We start from the raw sequence: 21,848 nt of genomic DNA on the forward strand, positions 1-21,848 counted from the left end.
TCTCTCAGGCCGTGGCATCCTTGCAGGCCAACGGAGTAATTGTACCGGTTCCCGCCCGGGAACGGTTCAGAGGTTTCTACTCAAATCTCTTCCTAGTCCCCAAAGAGGACGGTTCCTTCCGGCCCATCCTGGATCTCAAGCTTCTCAACAAGCATGTTCAGGTGCGGCATTTTCGCATGGAGTCTCTGCGATCAGTCATTGCCTCAATGACCCAAGGAGATTTCCTGGCATCCATCGACATCAGAGATGCCTATCTGCATGTGCCAATTGCAGTTTCACACCAGCGTTGGCTACGTTTTGCAATCGGAGAGGAACATTTCCAATTCGTGGCTCTCCCCTTCAGGTTAGCCATGGCCCCTCGAGTATTCACCAAGGTCATGGCAGCAGTGGTTGCGGTTCTGCACCTCCAGGGGTTGGCAGTGATTCCTTACCTGGACGACCTTCTAGTTAAGGCTTCATCCAGCGCAGACTGTCAGCGGAGTGTCTCGCTCACTCTCGCCACTCTAGCCCAATTCGGGTGGCTTGTCAATCTGCCCAAATCCACTCTGACTCTGACCCAGAGGCTCACGTACCTAGGGATGCAGTTCGAGACTCTGCCGGCACTTGTGAAGTTGCCCTTAGTCAAACAGCAGTCCCTCCATCTGGCGGTGCGCTCTCTGCTGAGGCCCCGCCGTCATTCCATCAGGCACCTAATGCAGGTGCTGGGTCAGATGGTCGCGTCAATGGAGGCTGTTCACTTTGCCCAGTTCCATCTGCGTCCTCTGCAGCTGGACATTCTCCGCTGTTGGGACAAGCGGACTTATCCTTGCACAGGCTAGTGGCTCTGTCGCCACAGACCAGGGGCTCCCTTCAGTGGTGGCTTCGGCCCCTCTCTCTGTCTCAGGGGCGCTCTTTCCTGGACCCGTCCTGGGTGATCCTCACCACGGATGCCAGTCTGTCCGGCTGGGGAGCGGTATGTCTCCACCACCGAGCGCAGGGCACTTGGACTCCGTCCGAATCAGCCCTCTCGATCAATGTGCTGGAAACCAGAGCTGTGCTTCTAGCTCTCCTAGCCTTTCACCACCTGTTGGCGGGCAAGCACATCCGAGTCCAGTCAGACAACGCGACAGCGGTTGCCTACATCAATCACCAAGGCGGGACACGCAGCCGCCTGGCAATGTTGGAGGTTCAACGCATCCTTCAATGGACGGAGGACTCCAAGTCCACCATATCCACAGTCCACATCCCAGGCGTGGAAAACTGGGAAGCAGATTATCTCAGCCGTGGACAGTGGCGAGTGGTCCCTGCATCCGGCAGTGTTTCAGTCAATATGCCGCAAGTGGGGCACTCCGGAAGTGGATCTAATGGCATCCCGGCACAACAACAAGGTTCCGGTTTACGTGGCTCGCTCCCACGATCCTCAGGCCTTTGCAGCGGATGCTCTGGTTCAAGATTGGTCCCAGTTTCGTCTGTCCTACGTGTTTCCCCCTCTAGCTCTCTTGCCCAGAGTTCTGCGCAAGATCAGAATGGAGGGCCGTCGGGTCATCCTCATTGCTCCGGACTGGCCCAGGCGAGCTTGGTACCCAGACCTGCTCCATCTGTCCGTAGAGGTGCCGTGGCATCTTCCGGACCGTCCAGACCTTCTCTCACAAGGTCCGTTTTTCCGCCAGAATTCTGCGGCTCTCAGATTGACGGCGTGGCTCTTGAGTCCTGGATCTTGACGGCTTCTGGTATTCCTCCTGAAGTCATCTCCACTATGACTCGGGCTCGGAAGTCTTCCTCGGCCAAAATCTATCACAGGACCTGGAGAATTTTCCTGTCCTGGTGTCGCTCTTCTGGCCATGCTCCTTGGCCTTTTTCCTTGCCGACCCTTCTGTCCTTTCTACAGTCCGGTCTGCAGCTAGGACTATCCCTCAATTCCCTCAAGGGACAAGTCTCGGTTCTGTCAGTGCTGTTCCAGCGGCGTATCGCCCGGCTGGCTCAGGTCCGCACCTTCATGCAGGGCGCGTCTCACATCTTTCCGCCTTACCGGCGGCCCTTGGATCCCTGGGACCTCAATTTGGTCCTCACGGCCTTGCAGAAACCCCCCTTTGAGCCTCTTAGGGAGGTTTCTTTGTTTCGTCTTTCATGAAAGTGGTCTTTCTAGTGGCCATAACTTCCCTCAGGAGAGTCTCTGATTTGGCTGCGCTCTCTTCGGAGTCACCTTTTTTGTTTTTTCACCAAGACAAGGTGGTTCTCCGTCCGACTCCGGACTTTCTCCCTAAGGTGGTTTCTCCTTTCCACCTTAACCAGGACATTTCCCTGCCTTCCTTTTGTCCGGCTCATGTTCATCGCTTTGAAAAAGCGTTGCATACTCTGGATCTGGTGCGGGCGCTCCGGATCTATGTGTCTCGCACTGCTGTTCTTAGGCGGTGCACCTCTCTTTTTGTGCTAACCACAGGTCGGCGTAAGGGCCTCTTGGCTTCTAAGCCGACCTTAGCTCGTTGGATTAGGTCGGCCATTTCCGATGCCTACCAGTGTACTCAGGTGCCTCCCCCGCCGGGGATCAAGGCACACTCGACCAGAGCTGTCGGTGCCTCTTGGGCTTTCAGGCACCATGCTACGGCTCAGCAGGTCGGTCAGGCTGCCACTTGGACTAGCCTGCATACCTTTTCAAAGCACTACCAAGTGCATGCTCATGCTTCGGCAGGTGCGAGCTTGGGCAGACGCATCCTTCAGGCGGCTGTCACCCATTTGTGAAGTTAGGCTCCGCCTACTTCTCAGTTTTTCTGTTTATTCCCACCCATGGACTGCTTTGAGACATCCCAATGTCTGGGTCTCCCATAGGAACGATAAAGAAAAAGAGAATTTTGTTTACTTACCGTAAATTCTTTTTCTTATAGTTCCGTATTGGGAGACCCAGCACCCTCCCTGTTGCCTGTTGGCAGTTTCTTGTTCCGCGTGTTATCACCGGCTGTTGTCGTGGACAGAGTCTCCGGTTGTTCCGGTTCTTGCTCTGTCTTTACTTGTGGGTGGCTATTCTCCTTCAGCTTTTGCACTAAACTGTCTAGATCTGGTTATCCAGGGGGTGTATATGCTCAAAGGGAGGAGCTACACTTTTTAGTGTAGTACTTTGTGTGTCCTCCAGAGGCAGAAGCTATACACCCAATGTCTGGGTCTCCCAATACGGAACTATAAGAAAAAGAATTTACGGTAAGTAAACAAAATTCTCTTTTTCTTCAGTGTTGTTCTATGAAAAAATATAATAAAATATTTACAAAAATGTGAGGCGCCTATGCTATTTTGTGATATATTGTATACCTCCCAGTTTGTAAAAGTTACCAATCAATAAATGAATTATTCACATGCAATATCTTTCATCCATTATCATGGATTTGTTTATTATGTGATGCCCCAGTTGTCTAGACCAATATACAGTTACTGTTAATACAGTAATAATACAGCACCTGCCTGACAGCATAGTGATAATCTTCAGTGTCCTGAGGAAGGAAGCCAGGATCCATCAAGGAAGCTTTTAAGAAAAATATCCACATCAATATATTGCTGGACAAGAACATGATATGCCACTCCCAGAAGGCATTGTATAAGATGGGCAGAATCTGTACACAGCCAGAGAAAAAGAAACACTGTTTAGTCTGCATTATTCTCTAATACATTCATTTCTAAAATCACATTGGATATACTACACTATTAGGAAAAAAACTCAACTGCAACTGTCAGGGTACATTTGTTTACCAGGCTTTTACTAACTAATCTGACAGAAGTATAATGTAAAGACAGAGACCCTGATTCCAGCGGTATCATTTACTGAGCTGATTGCTGTAGTATTAAGAAAATTATCAAAGACTTCTGCGTCTGCCACCAGGTAGTCCAATTATGCTCCCACTACTCATTGGCAGCTTTCTGCTTATGCATCGTGTACACGGAAAGCTGCCAATCAGTGGTGTGGGTGGGGTTATATAGATGTAAGTGTTCAGAGAAGGTCTTGATCTGCAGTAGATAAAACTGTTATAATACCAAAAGTACATAACACAGCTGAGTGACACATCACTAGAATTAGTCTCAGCCATGACATTATGCTACTCTCAGAGGGGAAGGGACTCACAAGACATAGGAAACCTTGACATTGGGTTGCAAACTTTTGTATTTTTGGCAAAATGTAAACCAATGCCCAGGTGTGTAATGATCAAGATCGCAGAGGTTGTGCGTGCTTCGAGGGCACACATCCAGCTGAAATGCATTGCAACACAGAGACCTGTTGGGTACCTGTGCTGCAATATAAGCTGCTGGATGGCATCTGATGGCAGCAGTGGGGGCACATGAAAGTGATGTCATGCGCCATGATGCATACACCGACGTCTTCTGCCAGTCACTGCGCGCTGGCTACAAAGGACGGTGCGCTTATGTGGGAGCGGAGGGAAGTGGGTAGAGTTGTTTTTTAATGCATTCAAGACACAACGTGGACTGTATATACTATGCATCCCCGAAAATAAGTAAACAAAAAATATTATTTTTTGCTTCAAAAGATAAACTAGAGCTTATTTTCAGGGGAAGTCTTATCTTTTTATATGAACAAAAATCCACATTTATTCTTAAACAAAACAAAAAAAATCAACATTTATTCAAATATAGTCATATCGCCTTATGGAACATCAACATAACTCTCCAAACCCTATCTATCTATCTATCTATCTATCTATCTATCTATCTATCTATCTATCTATCTATCTATCTATCTATCTATCTATCTATCTATCTATCCATGTATCTATCTATCTATCTATCTATCTATCTATCTACAGTTGAAACCAGAAGTTTACATACACTATTTAAAAAGACACATATGCATGTTTTTCTCACTATCTGACATAAATCAGAATAAACCTTTCCTGTTTTAGGTCACTTAGGATTATAAAAATAATTTATATTTGCCGAATGCCAGAATAATGAGAGCGAGAGAGAATGTTTTAAACTGTTTTTTATTACTTTTTTTTGAGATAGTGATAAGTGGACCCAGACCGGATTCACACGGATTCAAAAGTACCCGAGCACTGACCGTGGGTCCGGAGTCTGGATCTCACAGACGCCTCCCATTAGTAATCTAGGGCTAGTGGCCGCTGTGAGCTGTTATTAACCCCTTATTACCCAGACTTCCACCGTGCCAGGGCAATCGGGATGAGCTGGGTAAAATTCCAGGATTATGGCATGTAATGGATGTGACAATCCTGGGTGGCTGCAGGCTGCTATTTTTAGGCTGGGGGAACCCAATAAGCATGGGCCTCCCCAGCCTGAAAATACCAGCTCCCAACTGTCGGCTTTATCATGGCTGGGTATCAAAATGGAGGAGACCACACACCGGTTTTTAAATTATTTATTTAAATATTTTTAAAAAAAAAAAAAAAAGCCTTATGAGGTTCCTCTCATTTTGATACACAGGCAAGATAAGCACATGGCTGGGTGATGCAGCCTGTAGGCCTATTCTTTATCTGTGCAGGGTATCATAATATGGGGGAACCCTACACCAATTTTTTTATTTATTTATTTTTACAACAATAAAGACGCACACAGTGCCTCTGATTGCAAGCAGTCAAACACGCTGTTACACAGGGTGGGGGCATGTCTGACTGCAACCAGAGATGCGGGGACTGCCGGCGGGTGGGCAAAGCAGTGAATATGTATGAAGGATAATGAGTGGAAGTAGCATTAGAGCCATACGGGAGACTTGCTAAGTATAATGCATCTGCTCCAATCTTTCTATCCCTTCTACCACCATTTTAAAGTGCCGGATTCTGGTCCCCATAGAACTATATGGCGACCGGTATCCAGCCAGATATCCATGTTAAATTCTGGGCCTGAACCGGGATTTTTTTTTTACCCAGTTGGGCCTGCCGATCCTGGGTATCTGTGAGTTCGCCCATCACTACTCATGTCTAGATGTTACTCAGGCATAAAGTGCTCTTTATGGCTTTAATAACCCAGTATATTTTAAGGAAAAACTGCAGAAAGTAGATCTGGTATTTGTCCTTAAGAATATTGGATGAAACACAACAATTCTCAAGGTATTTTGCAGAAATTATACAATTAAACATTCACCACAAGCAAGAATAGCATATGTGTATAATTTGGGGATAAATCTTTTTTAATTTCTAATTACTTTTAGCTCTCAGTAGTTTGAAAGTACAATGCAGACACCGTAGCATACTACATCTCCACAAATAACATTACCTTAAAAAAGTATGTAGGGTAGCCCCAAAGGAATAGATTGCCATAAAAGAATAGTATAGGGGCTTTCGATTTGCCTGGAGGACCACAAAGCCACGAACTGCAAAGAAAAGTCAACAGTTATCTTGATTAATGGAAATCTTATAAACAAAACATACATGGCCATGTCATAGTATATACACCGGGGAAATAGCTAAATAGTATTCCTAGGGAAGGAGCAACTTCAAAAATCACATTTTAAACAAGGAGAACAAAGAAGATAAGGCACAAGTAATATGCAAAAATAGTATAAATTTTATTGATGTAGAAAATCACCCTCCCTTCCAAAAAAATTAAAACTCCTTATATGGTCATGTAGATCTTTCAGAAATAAGCCAATATATTTCTTTATTAACCAAAAAATAAAACCATGTTTTAATCTACCGTATTTTTCCAAAAATAATACTTCCCCCCAAAATAAGCCCTAGCAGGGATTTTCTGCATTTTCGGAGTAAGGCTTAAATTTAAGCCCTACCCCAAAAATAAACCCTAGTCGTGGTTCAATAATGAAGTGTCCATGCAGCTGAAAATGTTAAAGAACACTGCAGGACACTTCATTATAGACAGCGGACACCCCGCAATCACACTCACCAGATGCCGAGCGGGAGGACCTGCAGTGATCGCACACCCACACACATCAGAGCTCACACCCGCACACATCAGATCACACACACAATCACCCATCAGATCGCACACACACTCATCAGATCGCACACACACTCACCACATCCAGTGATACCGATTTCCTGAGACGCATTGTGATGGAGTGCAAGGACCTTCGGCTGCGGTTGGAATGCTCACAGGACCTGCGATGCGTAACTTCCTCCCATCTTTCCCTGTGGCCGGAGGCATTCTGTACCACAGGATGTGGTGAGTGACTAGTGAGTGTGTGCGTGCGATCTGATCGGTGATTCTGTGTGTGATCTGATGTGTGTGTGTGTATGTGTATGAGTGTGTGCATGACGATCTGATGTGTGTGTTGGCCAGAAGCAGAGGAGTACGGCGTGCAGCATACCTGCCGAGAGGGCCCACCAGAGATCACAGGGAGGACCTGGGAGCCACGCAAACGCCCGGGGTCTGGCAAGTATGAGTCTCTTGGGAAGGGGGGGGGTCTGCTTTTTGTTTTTTCCAAGAATAAGACCCACTCCAAAAGTAATCCCTAGCACTTTTTTGGGGGCAAAAAAAAGTATAAGACAGTGTCTTATTTTTGGAAAAACATGGTATATGGAAATGATGCTGATCTGCTCTGGGCATGAATTGAGCGCTTTCGGAGCCTCTGCCTTCCCTGCTCTAGTTTGTGCTTAGTTGTGTAGTCAAGTCAGTGAGCTGTCAGTCAAATGGAAGAAGACCTTGGCCTGCTGCCTAATGCCCCATAGTTAGGCTTGGCTTGCTGCCTCATAGTTAAGCCTTGCCTGCTTAGGCTACTTTCACACATCCGTGTTTTGCCATCAGGCACAATCCGGTTTGTGTATGATGCAACGGATCCGTCGCAGATTGTGTAAAAACTGATGCGACAGATCCAGCAAAAACGGATTTGTTTTCTTTTTTCTTTTTCATGCCAAGAGAGATTGAGAGAGAGACCCCATCATCACCGCACACACCGGTACTACCGCACCCATCATCACCGCACAAACCGACACAACCGCCCCCATCATCACCACACACACAGGCACTACCACCCCCATCATCACTGCACACACCAGCACTACCGCCCCCATCATCACCGCACACACATAGGCACTACCGCCCCCACCATCACTGCACACACTCAGGCACTACCGTTCCCATCATCACCGCACACTCAGGCACTACTGCACCCATCATCACTGCACACACATCGGCACTACCTGAGTGAGGTCACCGCTGACAGCATGACTCACTTCAGTTGCTCTGTGGAGCTCACAGCGAGCGGCGGTGTTCTGCGGCCATTCTGTCAGCTTCCGATGTAGCAGAACTGAAAGCGTCGTGGGACCTCGTGTGGATTACGCTGGACCTTGAGGGGTATTTGGGGGTTAATAAAGTGGTGAAAGAGGGTGCATTTTTGTCTTTTATTTCAAATAAAGGATTTTTCGGAGTTTGTGTTTATTTACTTTCACTATAGATTAATCAGGATGGGGGTCGAATAGACGCCTGCCATGATTAACCTAGGACTTAGTGGCAGCTATGGGCTGCCATTAACTGCTTATTACCCCGATTGCCACCACACCAGGGCAATTCGGGATGAGCTGGGTAGAGTCCCAGGACCGTCGCATCTAATGGATGCGGCAATTCTGGGCGGCTGCTGGGTGATATTTTTAGGCTGGTAGGCTCCCCATAACATGGAGCTCCGCATCCTGAGAATATCAGCCTTCAGCCGGGTGGCTTTACCTTGGCTATATTAAAATGGGGGGGGGACCTGCACGTCATTTTTTTTATTATTTATTTAACTGCACTATATAGACCCGACCACCGGCGGCTGTGATTGGTTGCAGTGGGACAGCTGTCACTCAGCGTGGGGGCTAGTCTGACTGCAACCAATCATAGGCACCGGTGGGCGGGGGAAGCAGTGAATACTAGATGGAATAATGAGCGGCCGGCATTTTCATAAGCAGAATAAGCCGCCAGAGCAGTGTGACAGCTGTGCAGAGCCGCGCCCATGATCGGTGAGTATAAAGGAGGAAGGGAGAGACTGACTGACAGAGGGAGAACGACCAACAGAGACCGACGGACCGACCGACACATCGACAGAAAGAGAGCGAGAGAGAGACTATTTACACAACGTCTGGGCATCCCCAGAAACTAAAACCAGATCCATCGTTGGTTTCCGGCATATGCCGGATGACGCCGAATCCGGTGCCCATAGCCTTCCATTATACAACATGCCGTATGGCGTCGGACATTTTTTTGCCACAGCCAAAAAACGCTGCATGCTGCGTCCTTTCTGGCTGCCGGACAACGATTTTTCGCCTGATCCGTCCGGCGCTAATAAAAGTCTATGGGGAATAAAACGGATCCGGCGCCGGATCAGTTTTATCCGTTTTTTGCCGGATTGTACCTGATGCCAAAAAACTGATGTGTGAAAGCAGCCTTACTCATGCGCTTTTGTTAAGTTTGGCCTGCTGCCTCATGTTCCTTAGCTAATCTTGGCCTGCTGCCTCTTTCTCCTTAGTTAGGCTTGGCCTGCTGCCTCATGCCTTTTTGTTAGGCTTGGCCTGCTGGCTTATGACTCTTGGCTATACTTGGCCTACTGTCTCATGCCTAGGCTTTCCCTTTTTTTCTCATGCTTGTTGCTTAATTGTTTAGTCTGCTTCCCCATACTCCTGGGCCAATGCCAAGTGCATTAGGACATTAGTTTTCATCACTGGATCATGAAGGATAGCGGTAGTCTGATGTGACACAATCGAACATCGAGGAGTGACCCAGTCCATCTATACCCTTTGATATGGGTTAAGTTTTTTCCAATCCTCTCTATTCATTTAATAATTGGATGGGAAATGGGATAGGAGAATATGCTGAAGTCTGGGAAAGTCTGTAAAGTGCTGTCAATGAGCAAAGTGGAACAGATCTGGAGAGACCAGTTTATTTACCTATGGCTGTGGTCACATGAGCGTATTAAAAATTGGTCCCATTTTCATCCAGAAAAGTAGGGCGATTTTTTTCTCACTTGTCACCTGTGTGCTGTCAGTGTGCTCTCCGTGTGCAATCCGTTTTTTTCTCATCAACTATTAATCATTTACAGTCATTTACAGGATCATTTACAGTGTCCTATGCTACAGGATGGTAATATATGAGTAAAATAAATGGATGTCACTAGGATGGTCCGTGTGGCATCCTTTTGTTTCCACACCCATTGACTTGTATTGGTGAGTCTCGCACGATTTCGACTTCCACTCACAGCATGCTGCAACTTTTTTCTCATCCAGAATCTGGATGAGAAAAAGCTGACCATCTGCTCTAACTCATTGACTAACATTGGACCGAGTGAAATGCGAAATTTTCTTGCATTGCACTAGTTTGATTCATACGCTCGTGTGAGCGAGGCCTAATTTGGAGTTAGAGAACAAACTAGTCTTCTCTAATTCTGGGGAGTGAAGAAGTCTATGGATGGATTAAAGCTTTTTCCTTAGTAAAATACAGTAAGGCTATGTGGCCACGGGGAAAGTGTCCTGCGGTTATATCCGCAGGACATTCCGCAGAAGCTCCCAGAAATCTGCAGCACAACTTTGTCTGTTTCAATGCTGCGGTTTATTTGCGGAATGTCCTGCGGATATGCTGCGGTATTCTGCATTGAGGATACAGTACCATGGCTTGGGCACTGCATCCTCAATGCAGAACAAGTGCTGCAGTGATCGGGGAGTTCATACTTACCTCCATCACGCAGCACTTCTCTCCAGTCGTGTCTGCACTGTGCAGGAGAAGGTGGGCGGGCCTGAACTAGCTCTGGTTGTCACATGACCGGAGCTCTTGCAGGCCCCGCCCACCTCTTCCTTCCTGTGGCTGGCTCCACCGCGCTGCTGTACACCGGACGGAGAAAGTGACTCCGGTGTCTGCTATCAAGGCAGGTAAGTATGGGACCCTGCGGAGAAATCCGCAGGAATAATTGACATGCTGCAGATTTTTCCTCAGGGAAATCCGCATTATTTCCGCTGCGGAAAAAAACGCAGCATGGGCACAGCAGTCCCCAAATGCCATAGAAATGGCTGGAGACTCGCTGTACTGTGGATTTTTGAAAAATCCATGGAATTTCTGCGAAAAAAATCACGGCAAATTTCGCGAATTTTCCGCAGCGTGGGCACATAGTCTTAAGGTCTTTCTATGAATGTTATCCTTACTAACATGAATAACGTTTGGAAAAATTGAGGTAAAACTGTTCAGATCCTTACACAACAAGATGAAACATTCATTAGGTGGGGTTTTTTTCAGGTGTGTAAAGCTGATACCCTTTTATTAGGAAAAGTTGAGTCTTGTCATAGAAATGTTTGCATAGGAAGGTTGTCTCCCTGTATTACATCCTTGTGTAAGTAGTATATTAAGGTACTGTTGTACATTAAGCCATTTGTCCAGTTTCTTTGCAAAGTTAAACAAGTACAGGACACAAATGTCATCCGTGTGCTGTACATGTTTTTCATGGACCCATAGACTTGTATTGGCCCTTGTTATCCGTGCTGCAGAAAAAAACGGACATGTCTTGGTGCGGTTTACAAAGACACACAGTCCGAATGAAAACACGGACATCTGAAGATTACCATAGGTTATAATGAGTACATGTGATATCCATGAAAAAATCAGATGCCGCATGTACATGTGAAGGCGGCGTAAGATGGGATGACTGGCTGTGATTTTGTAATTTTAACTAAAGGCAGATTTCTATTTTTTAAAAAGCAAAAATAACAGTCTTTACTTAAATAATTTCCACTCTAATATGCAGATGTTTATTATTACAGCTACTGTATATATTGAATATACAAGAACTCATTTTCAAACTAAATTAGTTTTTTGAGGCAGAGAAATCAACTTTTTTTTACATACTTACGTAAATGTGTGTGCTTCGGTGTACACTTGGTGTGTCTAAGGTCACATGCACGCTTTGCATTTGGTGAGTTTTTCCCTCAGTATTTGTAGCCAAAACCAGGAGTGGGACAATCAGTAGAAAAGTATATTAGAAACACGGGCACCACCTGCACCACCTGCAGTTTTTTATCTACTCCTAATTTTGGCAAGCGTACGTGCCCACGATCAGGGTTCACAGCATTTTGGATGCAGAGTGTTTTCGCTGAGTCCAAAACTCTGCGTTCTACGGTACAAGCACAGTGGATGGATTTCTAGAAATCTCATGCCCACTGTACTTGTTTTTCTCGGAGCATAAACTGACCTGTGGTGCGGCTTCCCAAGACGCAGCATGTCAATTTATTGCTGCAGAGACGCAAGTGTTCTCCGCAGGGTGAACAGACAAAAAAGACCGCAGTGGCCCGAACTGTGATTCTGCGGAGAGCACTCCCAGCCCTGCCGGAGAGGACATGGTGCGTCCAGGATGCAGCATGTCCGGATTGTGGGCATGTACCCTTACAAATACTGAGGTAAAAACTTACCAAATACTCAACTTATTCACCTGGCCTTAGGACTCAGTGCACCGTTACTCTCTCCCACTTGCATATTGAGCACCTTTCTTGATCTTGATGGATAATGTTCACTTTTCTAGAGCGAGCACTGCCTGAACTCAATATGCATTAATGCGTGTGCGCACTGTCTGGAGGATCCTAAAGATTCATGGATAGATTCCTGACTCTTCTCTAAAGCTTCTCAGTACACTTCTGGATGTTTAAGTGAAGTGAGCAAAAGCCACAGACCGTAGGAAGGGATCAGAGCGCTCTCAGACTCACATTTTGTTCACTCTTGCACTAACACTATACATGCACCCCTGGGCTCTGCCAGTGTCAGTGTGCACTTGCAAGTATGCGGATAGAGTTTAGTCAGTGCTCATTCTGGACATGCGAATGCTGTCAATCAAAATCAGGGAAAGTCCTCGATATGCAAACTAGAGGATATAATGATACACTGAACACTTGGTCATGCCAAGGGTGCACCAAAGCCCCCTCATTTGCACATTGAATAAAAGTTTATTTCTCTGCTATTAAAATGTATCCTGCTTCTATGGTTCTTATTTGGACTAGGTTCCATATATACACTACTCACAAAATGTTAGGGATATTTGGCTTTGACATGAAATTTCTGGATGAATCTAAAATGCACTCTGACCTTTTCAGGTGAACTTAATGTGACCTTCTCTAATTTGTTAAATGCACATGTCCAACTGTTCAATGTTTCAGGAGTTTTTGCACAATTTGCTGTTCTCTAACAAGGTGCTTAATGGCAAAATTCACAACAGGTGTTTGATTAATGGATCACCCTATAAATTTTGGGGTTCAATTAGAATTGGTATTTAAACAGCCCTCCTCATCATTTTGTTCACGTTTTGACATTATGAGACCAAGACGACACCTAACAATTGATCAGCAGTACCTCGCCATTGTGAGGCTTCAAGCAGTATGTTCTCAGATGGAAGTGGCCACTGAGCTTAGAGTGTCACAGTGTCATCAGGAAGTTGCAACAGAGACACACCAAGACTGGAAGAGTCCTAGAAAGGCATAGAAGTAGACATCCTTTGGCTACATCCCACTCTGATGACCGCTTCGGAACAGGATGATGAATGCCATACAAATCCAGGCACATTTAGAGGAGCTGAGAGGCACCCAAGTGTCATGTCAGACCATTCAAAACCATTTATATCAGCGTGGTATGCGTGCTAGCCAACCTGCATGGATACCTAACCACATCACCATGTAAAAGGCGTCATTGTCTTGCAAGGGCCTGGGGCCATCCATGCTGTAAGAGGGACCAGTGGGCCGCAGAGCTCTTTACCGTTGAAAGTCAATTCATGCTGAGAAGAAATGATGGCCGCCAATTATGTTAGAGACGTCAAAGAGTGCACTATGCATCAGCCACTGTTGTCATCTGACGAGCCTTTGGTGCTGTTACAGTGTGGGCAGGCATGTCTAGACAATACGGAACTGCCCTACAATATGTGAATGGTTCAGTGACAAACCCTACTACTTGAATAACATCTTAAATTCAGTCATTGTGCCTCTGCATGAACAACACAGACCTAATTTAATCTTCACAGACAACAATGCTCCAGTTCATGGAGCTCGCATCATTAGGTAACGGCTGCTGGAAACTGGAGTGCCTCAAATGGTGTGACTGGCACGTTTTCCAGCCCTGAATCTCATAGAAAACCTATGGGAGCAGCTGAGTTGCAGTGTAGACACTTATAACTTTTTACCCCAGAACTCAATGACCTAAGGGCCACTCTTCAAGAAGAGTAGGATGCCATGCTTCAACAGACAATAACTCCACTTGTGAACATCAAGAGACATCGTTCTCAAGCTGTAATTGATGCTCAAGGCCACATGACAAGTTAATGAGACACTGAAATATTTTATATGGTTATACCCACCACTGTTGTTGGCTTTTGTTTCAATAAATTCTTTGAGATGAGGAAATCACCAATGCATGCTCCTACTTAAGATAAAATATCACTAGGGTGAACTTTTTACCTTTTACATAAATTTCACACGAAAGCCAAATATCACTAGCTTTTTGTGAGTAGTGTAAGTGTAAGTTTTGAGGGATTCTCTTTACTTGGCATGGCAATTTAAGAGAAAAATTTTCATCATTAATAAAATTTATTTTTTTTCCAGTTTTAAAATTCAAACAATTTACTTTCATGACTGTTGTAATGAACGAGATTACATATATATGTAAAATTACAATGTTGGCTTAACCATCAAAAATGTATGGGGTTTTCCCTGGCCTTTCTCCAGCAGTGTCAGGAGGAATAGTTTTTGCTGACAGCTACGTAAATTGTCGAACTATTTTAAAGGAACCTGTCAGCAGGTTTTTGCTATGGAATCTGAGGTCAGCATAATGTATTGCCAAATAACCTGATTTTAGCTATTCTTCACTTACTGAACTGCTTGCTGCAGTTTTGATAGAATGCCTATAGATCCCTATAGTTGTAGCAGGGGTCAGAAAGCTGATTGGCAGCTGCCTGTATAGACTGTTCACCGAGCAGTGGTGAGGGTGGGTTTACATAGATTGTCTGGTCTGTCTGGCATGCAACACCTAGTAAGGCAGTGATAATCTCCTGATAAAAGACTGATTGTATTGACACTAAAATACCAGCCTAGTAAGTGATACGTCACTGGAATCAGGCACTCTGCCCTTACATTATGCTGTTCTCAGTTAAACTGTAAAACCTGCTGACAGACTCCAATTAAAACAACTGTTGAAAACAGTAGAACATTGAAGTGCGTAAGACAAAATTATCAATTACCTCCAGTTAAGCATTGTATGTAGATTTTTTGAGTGCATTTCAGAGCTCTGTAGAAAGGAAATAATTTGCTTTGATTTCCGTGCCTTAGCTAGACGTAGTGGAGTGTTTCTATTGTTATCTTCACTTTCTAAGTCAACTCCATCCTGGAAGTGAAAATAAATTTTCCGTTTTTACACATTAAGTTACCATATGTTCACATCATTTATTAGTTTACGTTCAGTGGCTCCATCGGTGCTTACATCCGAACCCCCCCCATCTGACTAGACTACCAAAAGTTAAAGTCTCATATAGAGATGAAGTAAAAAAAGTAAATAAAAACTGTAAAATATGTAAAATACATCACAAAATACAGAACACAAAAAATAAATAAAAATATTACACCAAAAATACATTTATTTATATAAAAAACAAAAATAAACCAAAAGTACACGTTTTGTATCGCCAAGTATGGAACGACCCAATTTATAAAACTGTCGCATTGTTTAACCCCTTCAGTGAACAGCTTACAAACCCCCCCAAAAAGTGGCAAAAAAATGGCTTTTTTAATCATACCACAGAAAAAAAGTGGTATAAAAGACGATCAAAAAGTTGAAAGTAAATAATAATAGTATTGCTGAAAACATACAGCTCCCACAGCATAAAAATAAAAAAGTTATAGCTCTAAGAATAAAGCCCTGCAAGAACGATACTTTTTCTATAAAATTGTTTTTATTGTGTAAAAGCAGCAAAAGATAAAAAAAAAATATATAAATGTGGTATCGCTGTAGTTATATTGACCCAAAGAATAAAGCTGTAGTATTACTTTTACCAAACAGTGAACAGTGTAAAAATTTTTTGAAAAGTAAATAAACAATGGCTTTTTAAAAAGCTAGCTATGCAAAAATTATACATTTTTTGAGGAGTGGTGTCAGATTTCTTACATGTACTTGTTTGACTGTAGGGTTTCCAGCAGCAGTAAAGTATTTATATATTGGATTGCAGTGAGATGTGTGACTGTCAATGAGTAATGGCAGCAACAGCACAATTAAAAAATGATGGACAGGAAGGAAATGTTTGACTGGCAGCCCTGGCATCAGTAGCATCCAATAGAATATGATGGACAGGCAGTATTGAACATAATGGATAGGCAGGCCAAAGCCATGGCAGATCTAATCTTTGGCATTAGTGGTAGGTGAAGAAATCGCTTACTGATCCATGCCTAATTCATTTTGACATATGTAAAGTTTTCCACACTTGTGGATGAAACTCTGGTCCACTTAGGTGTGACAGCTACCTGCTGCACCGAAAATTGTTTCTGATAGTATAATGGAGGCTGGACAAGTCAGTACCCCCATGGAAAACTGGGAGAGTTCTTTCCACAGGCCCATTCTGCTGACTCGGAATTCCACAGGATCAGTGTATCTGCCATAGCAAGGACACAATGCAAGTCTGACTTAGCCTTGTTCAGGCAGTGCATGTGTTTCCTGATGTGTGTCAGGTTGGCGCACTGACTGATAAAACAATTGTTAGGCCCTGTGCGCACTAGACGTTTTTTGAAGCGTTTTTTTTACCACGTTTTTGTGCAGAAAACGCTGTGACATTGCTTCCCCAGCAATGTCTATGAGTTTTCAGAAGTGCTGTCCGCACACAGCGTTTTTTTGTAACTGCGTTTTTGTGGTGACCACAAAAACGCAGCATGTCAATTATTTCTGCGTTTTTCACAGCGTTTTTAACTCATTGAATGCAGTGCACAAAAACGCAGCCAAAAACGCGGTAAAAATGCACCCGCGGTAAAAACGCGTGAGTTTTTTGTGTGTTTTTGCGGACAAAAACGCACAAAAAACGCAGCGTGAACAAAACACCTAGTGCGCACATAGCCTTATGTATCTTATAATTGCTGCTTCTGCTGCCTCGTCTACTTATTGTAGTGGTAGCACCGGCACAGACAGGGAAGCATTGACTCTGCAAGGAACAGAGAGCACTATGATCACTGTATTTTAACTACTTAAATGTCACTGTCAATCTCTGACAGCCACATTTACAATAAACTCAGGAAACCGATGAGTTACCATTGCAGACATTAGCCTGATGAAGGCCCCTTAACTGTCATCTTGGTCCTCCTGTGAACCTCAGCCATTCTGACTATACTGTGATCAGTGTAATTTCCAGTTCCCCAAAAGCAGGGGTGGGCAAAGTGGTGCCCGCGGGCCACATCCAGCCCTCTGGCTGTTTAAGTCCAGCCCGTACCTAGAGAGCCTAAGGGGGCTTAAAACAGTGGACTGTGACTTGTGCCATGCCCTCCGCCACCCGACATCATCACAGAGTAGTCGGGAAGACAGGAAGTCAGAAGGAGAACTGCAGTGACAGTGGAGAGTTGAGTAGTGACTGTAAAAGTGTAAAGGTGTGACTGAGGAGACATCCTGACTCGGGTTAACGGTGGCCTGGTACCCAGGAGAAGTGGTTGGCGGTAGAGTACGGTGGAGTACTCCCAGAACTATGTACCGACGGGGTACAGGACCCTAGGACATGAAAGAGTTCAAGCCGACCTGTTAACACCTGCACAGCAAAGGGACCATCAAGGACCTTGCTGACCCTAAAGAATCCGAAGACTCAGTAGCAAAGGGAGAACCGGGGACAGAACCACAGACTCCAAGCCCACAGGGTTCACGCTACAGTCAGGCGGACAGAAGTGGACAAACCACAGAACGGGGATCCCCAGTGTTCCATACCACGGGGACCCACTTACCAGAGACAGGTGCAGAGGAAGAAGGTACCAGAGAACCAGACTGGCACTGGGATGACGGGGACCTGGAGGTGAAACCAGCCGGCCTCGGGCAACCAGTTAACATCTCAGCAGTGAGTAAACCAGTTGCACTGAATACCTGTCTGGACTCCTTCTTCCGACGCCCACTGTACCATACACCTGCTGAGGCAATACCCTACTGGCGGAGGGATTACCATACTAGCTGATAATACCATCAGCCCCATTAGAAACATTTTGCAGAGGCGGCTCCCTACATATAGCCGCAACACCACAAGTGGCGTCACAAATAGACTTTATTCACCAATCCCCTGTAAATATCCCCATTATAAAAAGGGCCCAGGGCACGGAACCGGGTAACGGCCACCACTGTGACATTCCCAATAGAGACTCTGCCCGGAACAGAGTACCCCATATCCCTGGGTGCTACATAGAGGTATCATACTGTGTATAGGAGGAGCTATGGGAACATAATACTGTGTATAGGGTAGGAATATGGGCTTAATACTATGTATAGATGAGCTGTACATGGGGGACATTATTAACTGTTAAGTGGACACTTAAAGGGAACCTGTCAGGCCCAATATGCACCCAGAACCACGAGCAGTTCTGGGTGCACATTGCTAATACCTACCTAACTGACCCTGTATACGCTAGCATAGATAAAGAGATCTTTAGAAAAAGTATTTCTAAAAATCTTTTATCGTATGCTGAGTGCGGGCACTGAGCCGAAATCATCCTCTGATGCTGCGCATTCATTAGCATGTTAGCACACCCACAGGGGCGTACTAACATGCGAATGGGGCCGACTAGCAAGGGAAGCAACGCCCTTGGGACTAGTCCCCGCACTCATTAGCATACGATAAAAGATTAAGGGCACAGTAGTGGCATTAATATGTGAGGGCACAGTGGTGGCATTAGTATGTGGGGGCACAGTGGTGGGATTATTTCCATTTGGAGACACAGTGATGGCATTACTATGTGGGGCAGTAAGAAGAACATGGTTTTTGTGCCACACAGCAGGTGCAGTAGTAATAGGGACACATACAACGGCAGCGGCTCAGTATTGTTGTGACGGCAGGATGAGGAGTTTGGGCAGGTTGGGATTAGATGGGACGGTGCCAGAAATGTGAGAAGTCAAATGTGTTTTTGTTGTAATATTTGTAGACGAGTTGTTGCTGGAAGAAGTTATCATGTCAGTCTGGGCCAGATGGAAAAGACGGAAAAGGTGAACAATTCCATCCGAAAGAACGTCAGCTACAAGTCACCATCTATAACTGCACTGTAATCTCTTGTATGTGCTACAGGACCAATATCTACCACTATATAGTCATCATATAGTGATAATATCAGTGTCATCTGCTGAGGTTCCACTACACTAACGATTAGTTTGTGCCATCGTAGTTATCATGGTTACCTGGTTAGTAGTCAAAACTAAAACTTGTTTTGCAAAAAAAAAATAGCTATAATATGGCTACGTTGATAGAAAAAAATGTTTTGGCTCTTGTTAAAAAGGGAAAAAAAACTGCAAAAGTTGAAATTATACTGTCAGGATGGGGTTAAAAGCCAATGCAAATGCATGTCTTTTTACAGTCTGTGTCGCGGGCAGAGGAGGGGACGCTGCGCTCTCCCACTGCTCGGGTCCGGCTGCCGCTGCTCTGCGGCTGCTGCTGCTTGGTGGCTCGAGCGATGGGCCGGATCCCGGGGACTCGAGCGGCGCTCCTCACCCGTGAGTGATAAGGGGTGGTTTGGTTTTGGGGATATTGATTATGGATATTGTCCGTGACGCCGCCGCCAGGTTGTGGTGATTTTGGTGACACCACCGCTGCTCTAGACGGGGATCCCGGGAGCGGTGACAGGGAGCAGCCGAGTTGTTATTTCTCCCCTCCGTGGGTAGGGGGTTGGTTGTCCCGGGGTCCGGTGATGGGGTAAGGGTTGAATGACAGGCGGGTTGCGGGGCCTGATGAGGTGCAGGGTCGCAGGGGCAGCGCTGTGCCGCACGGCACGGAGGTACTCACTCAGCCCAATGATGATGACACAGTTCACGGTAAAACAAGCGGCTGGATGGACGGGTCCCTCGGACGGCTGCGGTGTTGTTGTTCCCTGCAGGTTAGCGATGACTGTCTCTCCCTGCACCTATGTTCTATGTTGATTCCGATGGGTTCCCACCAGTAACCCGCTCCCCGAATTGGATGTAGGCCGGAGGAGCCCCTTTTACCCGCAGGCGCTGGCCCTGGGAAACGGTTGCCCTTGGCGGTGTCTCCCCTTCATGGTTGGACGGTTGCCTTCTGTCGGGACTTGACTGTTTGGAAACCCGGAGGTCCCCTTCACTAACGGATTCGGCAACTTCACGGCGACTCCTAGCCTTGCCGGGGTCCGAAATGCCCCTGCCACTGGTGCTGGATTCTCTTTGTGTACCGGTCCGGTACCGCCGGGCCACCGCCCGTCCACGGTCCTTACGGCAAACTCCGATAGGCCACTCCTGCAGACGGTCACCACCGTCTGCCAACCTTGCTGCTCCGTCCGGGCTACACACCCGGACTCACTTCAGTCTGCTCTCTTTCCTCTCCAAACTCTATCTCTCTACTTCACCTCCTTCCACTTCCTCCTCCAAACTAGACTCTGCTCTGCACTCAAGCTCTGCCTGAGCTAAACTGACTCCAATTTCCTGCCTCCAGGACTGTGAACTCCTCGGTGGGTGGAGACCAACCGCCTGGCTCCACCCCCTGATGTGGACATCAGCCCCTGGAGGAAGGCAACAAGGGTTTTGTGTCTGACCTTGATATGCCTGCAGGGAGTGTGGGGTGTGTTGGTGTTGTGCTCTGTGGACCCTGGCTTGTCCAGGGCGACACATCTGCAAGAAACGTTACAATTTTTGCAAACACACAAGCTTTTTTTAGTTTTAATAAAGTGTGTCGGAATTGGGACATCTGGTCCTCTTCACCTCTGGCGATCATCCTTCATGCGACATAAGTTGCCTTTCCCCTAACCTTATACTACACACCCCTCTCCACATCCACCACTACTTCCTTATACCCTCGCTTTCGACATGCTAGTGTCCTTTTCTGTCTGCTTGTGCTCAAATTAATGTAGTGACTGTGTTGTTTATGTTCTTTCTTTGTCTCTACTAATTCACCAACCTGTGAGTTGGCACCTTTGTATTTCTGACTCTGATTGTGTGTCAACGGTTATGTTATATTTTATAATCTTCAATAAAAAACTACGGGAATAACTTAACAATGCAGTTAGAGAAGTGGATGCAAAACAAGGTTTTACTTACTTGTTCGCATAAAAGCTGAACAGTTGGGAGATTTCCACTTAACACTGCTAAATGTAGTGGGGTCTGGAGAGAAATAAAATGTACAATTAATAAAGATTACAACATTAAATCATCATGAACTCAACATACCAGCCTTTAGTTTCTGATGGGATTTTCTAACAGACAGATTCATAGAAAAAGCTGCTCAATGTTATAAATATTATTTTCTTCTTATTTAGATATTAATTAGGTTGGCTCTACTCTTAAGGGGGCTTTACACGGTAGCGATATCGCTAGCAATTTCTAGCGATATCGAGCGCAAAAGCACCCGCCCCTGTTGTGCATGCGATTGTTTGTGATCGCTGCCGTAGCGAACATTATCGCTACGGCAGCGTCACATGCACTTACCTGGTCGTCGTCGTGACTGCCGAACAATCCCTCCCTCAAGGGGGAGGGACGTTTGGCATCACAGCGAAGTCACCGCGACATCACTAAGCGGCCGGCCAATCAAAGCGGAGAGGCGGAGCTGAGCGTGATGTAAAAATCCCGCCCACCTCTTCCTTCCGCATTGTGGCCGGCGGCAGGTAAGGAGACGTTTCTCGCTCCTGTGGTGTCACACACAGCGATGTGTGCTGCCGCAGGAGCGACGAAGCACAACAAAAAACAACCCTTACCAATTTTTGAGTTTGGGACGACCTCTCCATGGTGAACGATTTTCACCATTTTTGAGGTCGCTT

The 21,848-nt window shown here is 45.8% G+C and overlaps 1 protein-coding gene across 1 annotated transcript in view; it reads right to left on the reverse strand.

Annotated features, from left to right (window-relative positions):
* LOC142291568 (uncharacterized) overlaps positions 1-21,848 on the reverse strand; it is a 139,500-nt gene that overhangs the window by 11,495 nt on the left and 106,157 nt on the right. Inside the window, exons 4-7 of the mRNA XM_075336202.1 lie at positions 21,133-21,195; positions 15,113-15,255; positions 6,205-6,301; positions 3,426-3,578 (exon numbers count right to left, since the gene is read on the reverse strand). Coding sequence (XP_075192317.1) covers positions 3,426-3,578; positions 6,205-6,301; positions 15,113-15,255; positions 21,133-21,195 — 456 coding nt within the window. The remainder of the gene's footprint in view (positions 1-3,425; positions 3,579-6,204; positions 6,302-15,112; positions 15,256-21,132; positions 21,196-21,848) is intronic.

Source organism: Anomaloglossus baeobatrachus, chromosome 1 (genome assembly GCF_048569485.1).
Source record: "Anomaloglossus baeobatrachus isolate aAnoBae1 chromosome 1, aAnoBae1.hap1, whole genome shotgun sequence".
Taxonomy (NCBI): domain Eukaryota; kingdom Metazoa; phylum Chordata; class Amphibia; order Anura; family Aromobatidae; genus Anomaloglossus; species Anomaloglossus baeobatrachus.